The following is a 9522-nucleotide window of genomic DNA, read 5'->3' on the forward strand; positions in this document are numbered from 1 at the left end:
GTTCTTTTTCCCCGAATCCATTACCAAAACAGGAGTGTTTAAATACTCTGATGAATTTCAGCTATTTTATTTACTTCATATCATCTCGCATTCCCGTGATTGGTAAAGACCAGGGATAAAAGGACCACTTGGGGATTAAAAGAAATAATGAAGGAGAGCGGAGGCATGACTTGGCATTCACAGTAACTGCTATTATCTAAAGGAGTTCAAGCAGCCCAATCAGTTTGCACACTTTCGTCCTCCGAGCGGCAGATTGGAAAGGCAAGGGGGGAAGAGGAGAGGCAAGACGAAGGAACAAGCCAGGAGACATAAGCGGAAGTCTGCAACATGCAGAAACGCACAAACATACGGAAAACAGGATGTAACTGTGCTAATTAGAGGACTATCAGCAAATATATATTGTGCACTAGCTTCTTCGTGTTAGGTTAAAGGAAAGCACCTTTATTTTCCTCTTTTCTCCCAAAACAACTAAAATATAAGTCTGCATTTAAAATTTCCATGACAGCAGCAGAAAAGAAGAAGAAAAAAAAAAAAAAAACTTTACCAGGTAAGCTAAATTCAGACTTGTGATGTGACCCTGGAGGGGATACCAGAAAAGGATCCATTACCGAGGGGAAAAAAGAATCCGTGAACCAGAGACCCGCTGACAGCTTCTCTCTGCTGGTTTAGAGCAGCTTAGTCATTGCAGCCCTGGATGCACCATGGGGGTACCACATTAACAGAAACTGTGAGATTACAGCTCTGCCGCTCAGCAGATAGCGAGTAGAAAAGTGTTAACACCAACATAACGGCGCCACAAAAGAAAAAAAAAAAAAAAGGAGAATGAGAAGCGATGCTGAGAGAAGCCCAATTTAGACAGGAAAACATAGCGGATATCAGCGTGAGGTTGAAGCTGTTACGGCGGTACACACGGCTAGGGCCGGGCGAATGGAGAAAGGGACGTATGCGAGATCTTCCCGCATCCCGTCATCACAGAAGAAGTTATTGGAAAAAATGATTGATTTTTGTGTAATACTAAATTGATTATCCATCACTAAATACTGATATTTTATATGCAGCAACCCATTTTCCGGGATCTTTATTGCTCCCTGTAGGGGGCGCTAAGGAAGAGCAAGGTTAAAGAAACAGGATGATGGGTAAAGATGAAGGGAAAGTTCCTCCCAGGACATGACATGATGTACCAACACTTTTATGGAGCACCTGGTCTATAACTATTGGCTGTTGTTTTTTTGTACCGTGTGGGAATTTATTCGGTTTTTGAAAACCAATGTAAGGCGATGTCATCTGAATTGAAATCTTTCACCTATGCTTTTATTAGAAATAAAAAATGTAATGCCTGGTTCAGAACATTGTACGGGTTTGCTAAATAGCGGGAGATTTTAGACCGTACAGGTGGAGATGCCAGCCTATGCGTTGGTGAAATTAAATTTCTTTTCCCATTTTATTTAGTTAGGGGAAAAAGTCAGATGGTGAGAACATATCTAGGACAACAAACACAGATGGAAAGAGATGGAAAGTTAAAAACAAGCTAAAGGAAAATGTTTGAGAATCCAACAAAGGGCAAAGAAGTCCTGAGGTGCTGGCACACGTCCTGATTGTTACAGCTATCATCCGGCTCTGCCAAGAGAGACGGAGCTTGGGAGAGGAAAAAAAAAAACTGGAATTATTCCATCCGTGCGTCATTGTCGATGATTCAAAAGGAAATATCATCGAACGGAGAACATGATGGATGCTGTCAGGGAGCATCGCGGTGGATGCTGCACAGCACGATCTGCACTAACCTTAACCCAATGCTGACGTTTCAGTCGGCAGGTTGAGGCAAAGCAGAGCCTCCGGCTGCGTGGCCACAAGGGTCTCAAAGGGAGAATCCCTTTCAATGTTTGGAAAGCTGTTTTCCGGTTACTTTTATATTTTGTTGGTGTATAGATTTCAACTAATAGAATAAACCCATGCCAAATGTAGTTTTACTTTGTCTGTACATATCGTGCAGAACGTCGCTCCAACCCAAGTAAAGCAAGATGTTTATCTGTTAACTGGACGGGCTTTCAGCTCAGGGACAAACCTGCTTAACAGACCTGGAGCCAGTAGCGTCCAAACCGTTCTTTAAAAGCTTAAAGTGATGGGAACTACTGTAGTTTCCAAACCGTGACGAGCTGCGGCTTTCGCAGCCAGATATAATTACAAACAGCCAAATCGGTGTTTCTTCTAAATTAAGGAAGTGCGTCCCAGCTTTCTATTGGTCAGCTGGCCGGCAGTGTGCAGCAACAGGCGCCCCGAGAAAATTCTGGTAACTCCGGCACTTTGTCTGGTGTCTCATTAAAAGGGTCTTTAAAGAGTAGAAGCTGCATCGGGAAAAAAAAGTTTAGAAATCACTTTTGTTAATTAAAAAACCTTGGTGTGCCTTTATGTTGGTAACATTTCTCTGTCTTCTCTAGCCCCCAGTGGCTCGAGGCAGATGACCGTTCATACTTAGCCTGGTTCTGTTGGAGGTTTTTCCTTCCCGTTAAAGGGGAGTTTTTCTTTCCACTGTCGCTTCATGCTTGCTCAGTATGAGGGATTGCTGCAAAGCCATGGACAATGCAGACAACTGTCCCTCTGGCTCTACGCTTCTTCAGGAGGAGTGATTGCTGCTTGGAGAGACTTGATACAATCAACTGGGTTTCCTTAAATTGGAATTTTTTTTGACTAATCTGTATGATCTGATTGAATTTGACTTTGAAAAGTGCCTTGAGATGGCATGTTTCATGAATTAGCGCTATGTAAATAAAATTTCATTGAATTGAACATTTCTGATCTTTTCTATCCCTAATGTTCTGAGGTTTTTTTTTTATTTAAAATTTCCTTAATAATTACGTCACCTTTAAATTAAACTTCTTAGTATGTTTCATCTCACTAAATTAACTCATCTTCCACCAAAGAAGGAAAAAAGTTAAGCTTTTTCTTAAACGTGACAAACATCAGGGGCACCACTGTCCTAGTGTCAAACTCAGAAGTACAATAATTCTACATTAAGCTGCTGAGTAAAAACTGTTTTTGCCACAATATCTCGGATTCACACTAAACACCTAGAGGAAGCCATTCTTGCCAGATGTCAAAACGAGCCGAACAGGCTCCTCTGGATGCAGAAGAGCAGCAGCTCCACGCCTCGTTCCTCCCAGACAGCAGAGCTTTTTGCCTTTTCCAGCAGGGTGAGCCCAGCCGCCCTTCAGGAGAAGCACTTCCTGTGGCCACTGCTTTAGTCACTACCCACAGTTTACGGTCACTTAATTATTTAGCTCGTTGTTTGACAAATACTTTCCCCAGCTACAAGTTTGTAGTGTAGGAAAATTGTGGTTCTGGTGAGGCCTTAGCAGAAATCAGATCACATTCAGTGCTGAGACTGATACCTAAACTATCAGTATTTTATTAAGCTCTTTTTGACTTACACAGTGAGGGGGGGGGGACTACTTTTTATAAAGCCCCTCTGTGTGAGACCTAATGTGTGAAACATGTTCCCTCTGGGACTTTGCAGTTAAATGATTCATTCATTAAGCTCCACGGGGTAAAAACAAGCAGATTTGCATCCTGTGCTGGCATCAATCAACACGCTGCTCAGGTGCCTGAGCTTTCTGGGTGTACCTGCCATCATTCCGCCTCCGTACTTTCAATCGTCCCCTCAAGGTTACTGCCTATCGCCTTGCCTTCCTAACAGGATAAGAGCTGCATGCTGAGTGCATCTGCTGGTCCGACCCCAGACAGGACAAACTCCAGATTTCAGCCCCGACTGTGCAGAAGCAGCAGTTAAAAAAAAGGTCTCAGCTGCGATGAGCGGGTAAAGAGCAGTGACTGGTTTTGAAGCTGCGGGTGTAATCGTCATGGCAGGTGGGTAAAATGTGTCCTGGCTTGACAAAGAAAGAAAAGGCCTTTGTGTTAAATTGATAGAAATGGGAGGAAGGGAATAAAGGTTGCATTCAATAGAAAGTGAGAATAAAAGATGAGAATGGATTTTATTTATTTTTTAAATGAAGAATATATCTACCAGAAGGAGAATTAAAAAAAAGCAAAAGCCAACTAAAAAGCCGACTGGGCTTTATCCAGGTGAGTATTTATATCACTTTTTCCTATTTTGTCAAGTAACAACCATAAGCTTAAATGTATTTTATTGAGGTCTTAGGTCATAAACAAACATAAATTAGGGAATAATTGTAAAAGGGCAAATAATATATGTATGGAATCTAGCCAAAAAAGAGCATTAATTACATAACCAACCCAAAAGCTCATGGGTGACTGCGGGGATCCACAGCTCAGCAAGGAGATTTGTCCAGGAGAACAGTTAACTCTACAAAAATGGCCTTTAAGCATAGGTGGCAGGAAGAAATCCATTGTTGAGAGGCAGACATATAGTGGCAATAGCAGTTTGTGACAGGCCATGCATGGTAGACAGCAAACATGGGGAAGAAGAAGGCGGTCTAATCAGATGGGATTATATACAAAGCACTATAGAACAAAAAACTAATGGTGGTTATTGAAGAAAACCTATTAGAAAAAAAAAAACTTAAGAGTTTGTGGCTGGGGGATAGTTTAGATCAAAGCATATTCATGTTTTAGAATGACCTAGTCAAAGTCCAGGCCTGTGGTAACTGTTGCCACCGAAAGGCCCAAAAAGACTTGCAGGGGCTCAGAGCGGCTAATTCCAAACACGTGCCACACTTTAAATCATTTATTGGCAAAATGTTCTAAAACATTTCATCCGGTTCATAATTATGCATTAATTTCTATTGGCCCATGACTTGAAATTCCAATAACATCCTTCTAACTTTTCACAGAATCCTGCTAACACAAGCAACAGCGCACTGTGACCAGTGTACAAATTAATCACATTCATCTAATTGCAGCCAAGCTCTAATCCCCCCCCCCCCCCCTCCACACCTTGCATGTATCCCCCGCTTCCAACTTTGCCCCGCTTTGCGCTTTCACTGCAGCCGCCTCATTCTGGCGTGCAGCAGACATGAATGATGGATGACGCCTGCATTAATCATGAACGAGAAGAGGGAGAGATCTTACCACACTGTCCCGAGTCGGAGAAGGGGGAAACCGACGATAAACAAGCCGGTGACCTCTGAGCGTCGCTGAAGTTAGCATTATGTAACGTCAGGGTGAAAGAAAATGTAAAAAACGGCTCTGCGAGCGGGAGAGAGCGCTTTACCAAACACGTCAACGACCCCCAGCAGGGCGCGTTTAAGAGCAATTAGATGCTACAAGTCATGGAGCACAGCTAAGCGCTCGTATTAGTCTTCTATCAAAGCAAAATTTCCAGCCAAAATTGTGCCAGGCAACATTCCGAGGGGGGGATGCCTGGAAGTCAAAGCGTCAAATTCCCCTGCCAAGCTGACAGCATCCCGGGGGGATTTAAGTACACAGGCCTGATTGATTCAATTACACTTAGACACCTCAACACTGTGAGCAGAACCACAACGTCTGAGCTGGCAAGGCAACCATTAACAAATCCTCTGGATGAGTTTGCAAAGTGCCACACTCAGCAGTGCCTCTATTAAACACACACACACACACACACGCACACACACCTCCTGCCCCAAATGACTGCTGGAGTTTGACCGTCGATATGCTATGGCACATTTAGTGCCATGCCATTCATTAGGCTTGTCTGTTGGGCCTTACAGGAAGAATTACAGGCCAGTAAGTAAGAAACGGTAATAAAGGGGGCCAATCGATAAACTTTGAGCGGAGCGTACCGGCTGGATTTTTTTCAGTAAATGCGTGTCAAAGACAGGACAAACTTCCCATACGGCGGGCGAGAGAATCCTCACACTCCACTTGTTCCTTTTTCTATGGAGAAATCCCAAAGTACACTCCTTTGCAAAAAGTATTCACACCCCTTTTGTCAGGTTACAAGCATAAACTTCAATGTACTTTGTTATGATTTCATGTGGTCCATTAGCTCCAAGTAGTGGATGCAGAGCGGGGTGGGGAGGATTTCATATTCCTTACAAGTTGAAGTCTAGAAAAGTCTGAACGCCTTCTTTACACCTAAAGCAAATACAACGCGGCCAACTGCCTTTAGTTAGGTTATTAATTTATAGTCTAATGGTGTCTAATTCAATTTAAAGACAGCTGTTCGTGGAAGGGCCACGAGGTTGGTTAGCGACCAAAGAACAAAGCGGACCTGTCTGGAATAAATGGGGCAACCTCATTCTTAGGGAATACTTTTAATTATTGGAAGCTGGTCGGAGCTTAGACGGGTAGATAAACAGAGAGAAAGGCCAGGGGTGGGGGGGGGGGGGGGAATTATAAAATTGATAAATAAACCGAGAGGCTGCGAAATGCTAGGACTTTCAGCAGGATGACCCTAAATGCAACTCCAGAAGGCTTTAGGTCAGGGGTCACCAACACGGTGCCCTCGGGCACCAGGTAGCCCCCAAGGACCACATGTGGTGCCCTCGAGCCTGTTCTAAAACTGGCACAACCACCTAGTAAGAAAGCTTCCTGGAGAGGAAGCGAAACGTCTTCAACTACGAAAAACAAGTCCAGTTGCTTTGTTTTTTTTACTTTTTTTGGAATGACCATGACCTGGATGACTGAGAATCTTCACCAGCACACCTAGTAAGCTGCATCTAAAATGTCATGCCGTTGGTCTTCCTTTGTGATCACACTTGCGTTTAATTTGACTTAAAAATTACATTATCTTAAAAAAAAGCATAAAAACTTTATTTCACATAGAGTTAAAATGAGCTCTGACTTTTGTAGCTCAAAAGGTCAGTACAGGTCGCCCTTTGTGTGAAACAGTACCATCGAAGAAGCTCTCAGTATCAAAAAGGTCGGTGAACCCTGGTTTAGATCAAAGCGTAATGTTCAAATGGCCCAGTCAAAGTCCAGACATAAATCCAATTTAGATTCTGTGGCAAGAATTTAATTGAATTTCCATTCGGTATGCGAATCTGATTGAGAGATGTACCCCAAAAGAGTTGCAGCCATAAATATAACAGGTGGTTCAGCAAAGGATTGACTCAAGGGGGCTGAATGCAGATACTCGGTTTGACTTCAAAAGAAAAATTAAAAACCACGTTTCCTTTTCCTTCCACTTCACACAGTTACGCCCTTTGTGTCGGTCTGTCAGTCCCAATAAAATGCATGCTTTATTTTAGACTAATAGAACTAAAAAAAAAAAAAAAAAGTTCAAGTTATATGACCATTATCGCACGACGCCGTGGCGCATAGTAAAAACACATCACTGCCTCTGACGATCGGCCCCCCATTTATAACCGCAATATGAGTCAGGGCGCACAGGCACCGGCAGCAACAGGCAAACAGAGAGCGCGTCTCACTGATTCAGCATCAGCACCGCGTTCCGTTTGCCGAGCCGCGTTTCACCCAGCTGGTGGGTGAGAGGATGAGAGGATGAGCGGACACCCACCTGGTCTCACGGTCTTCAGGCGAACGGGCTCCCGAAAGTGTCTGACGACCGCCAGCGTGTCTCTGTTGGTGAGTCCGCTCACCGGAGTGCCGTTGACCTCCAGCAGAACGTCCCCGCTGCCGGGCAGCCTCCCGGCGTGGCACACGACCGCCTCCGGCATCACGCGTCCGATGTGGGGGAACTCTCCGAGCTCTGCGCCGCCTCGCACTTCCACGAAACTGGTCAGCTCCCCGGAGCCTCCCCACGACACGGAGCACTCCTGCACTTTGACGAGCCAGTGTTTTTTCTTCTTGAGCGTCTTGGACATCGCCGGTTGATGGTGAGGAGGGGGGGTGGGATTCGGGGTCGCTCAGGAGTTGGAAGTTCCGGGGACGAGCGCGCTCTTCAGAAGCGAAAACCTCTTTGGAGCCTCAGAGCGCTATGACGCACGGATCAATCATTCCGGATCAGAGAAGTCGAGCCTCGTGTCCTGTGTGGTATTCCATCTTTAGGGGGAAATGAAAGCGAAATCCTTCTGTGTGTGACCCCCCCCAGCTCCCCGTGTGCGCGATCCTCCGTCTGAATTACAGGAGCATCGTCTGGAGCGTGACACCAGCTGCGTCAGTGCCGCAGTGGAGCGGAGGGCGCTGCTTCTGAGGCTGGGGCGGCTCGACCCCCCCACCCACCCCCACTTTACAGCACCTGGAAAACAAAAGCAAGCGCTCTCCCACGCCGATCCACCCCACGGCGGGCTCAGATCGTGCGTAATTCTTGCGCCAGGAAAAAAAAATAGAGGCTGAATCCCAATTTGTACCTCCGAGGGATGAGTTAATCCTGTCAGGAGTTGGGTGAGCAGTTCCACGAAAACTTCCACAGCTGGTTTCTCCTCAGGGTTAGCCTCTTCCACTCAGAGAGGTAACTTTATCCCGAGCACCTGTTCTTCCTTCTTTGCGTCCAATCCTCACTCCTCCTCCTCTACGGTGACACCGACGAGGGAACCCCTGGAAACGGGCAAACACACCTGGCCCTCCTCTCTCAGAGCCGATCGGTCCGCGGATCCCGCTCCCGTTCGCCCAGGCTCCGCTGCCCGCTCTTTGCTTTACGCGCTGCGCTCTCACGACTCTTTTCCACGCTCACCGTGGGAGGTTTTCAGATGCTGGAAAACAACGCAGCAGCAGGCATCAGACGTGATCCGATTACGCTTCGCTCCATAACTTTTTTTTTTTTACCCTTTTCCGCGTTTCTCTCCTGACGGCAGGGAGTTCTGTCCAATCCTAGCCCGCGGGGCGGTCTTAACTAGTTTTGGATCGGGCCAATGACGGGTGACCAGAGGCGGGGGTAAAGGTTGCGTTTCGTTTCCATGGAGTATTGTCCAGAAGGAGTTCCCGCACTGGGACCCGTGTTTCCACGTGGGGCATTAAAGTTTACAGCCGCTTTATGGAATTGCTCAGTTGTTGGTGCGTTCCTGAAGTCGTGCGCTGTCGCGCTTTGGCCGTTATAAAACTTTACAGCGTATTTCTACGTTCCCGAGGCCAGTTTGGAGAACTAAAAAAGACTGACTGGTTACCTTATGCTGTTGTTTTTTGTGCAATACTGCCCTGTCGTGGCTGATTATATGTAAAGCAGCAACAGCAGTCCTGGTGAGACGCAGCTGAAATCATGCACCCCTCCGTGATTTTTATGTTAGCCTACTTCCAAAAAACAGAAATATTTTTTTTATGAAAAGGCTGATAATTATGGACTTTTCTGCCATTTTTTCAAGTCAATTATTTTTTTTCTTTGTTTCCTGGTTGAATTCAGTTAATTTTTTCCTGATACCCCTAAATAAAATCCAGTGTGACCCATTGCCTTATGAACTCACTGAATTAGTAAACAGGGTCAACCTGTCTTAGAAGAGTAGCTAAGTAAAGTCACTTTCAATTAGCCTCCACTTGTCAGTGGTGATCCATAGAGCTAAATCACTGCAGACGGGTCGCCCTGATGTCGGTAGTCATGAAATCATTTTAATATGAAGGTCATCACAGGGCAAACAAGTCAGCAAATGACACAGTCAACACCGCCTTGACAAGTGAAGTACGTCAAGATCCTGTTTGTGGCCTTCAGCTTGGCCTTCAACACTGCAACGGAACTAA

The 9522-nt window shown here is 45.4% G+C and overlaps 1 protein-coding gene across 1 annotated transcript in view; it reads right to left on the minus strand.

Annotated features, from left to right (window-relative positions):
• The window catches only part of magi3a (membrane associated guanylate kinase, WW and PDZ domain containing 3a), a gene marked incomplete in the record, with an annotated part of 197970 nt that extends 188886 nt beyond the window's left edge, over nt 1-9084 (minus strand). Inside the window, 1 exon segment of the mRNA XM_036141493.1 lies at nt 7412-9084. Coding sequence (XP_035997386.1) covers nt 7412-7718 — 307 coding nt within the window.
• Between the last annotated feature and the right edge of the window lie 438 nt (nt 9085-9522).

The sequence above is a fragment of the Fundulus heteroclitus genome, chromosome 1, assembly GCF_011125445.2.
Source record: "Fundulus heteroclitus isolate FHET01 chromosome 1, MU-UCD_Fhet_4.1, whole genome shotgun sequence".
Lineage (NCBI taxonomy): Eukaryota > Metazoa > Chordata > Actinopteri > Cyprinodontiformes > Fundulidae > Fundulus > Fundulus heteroclitus.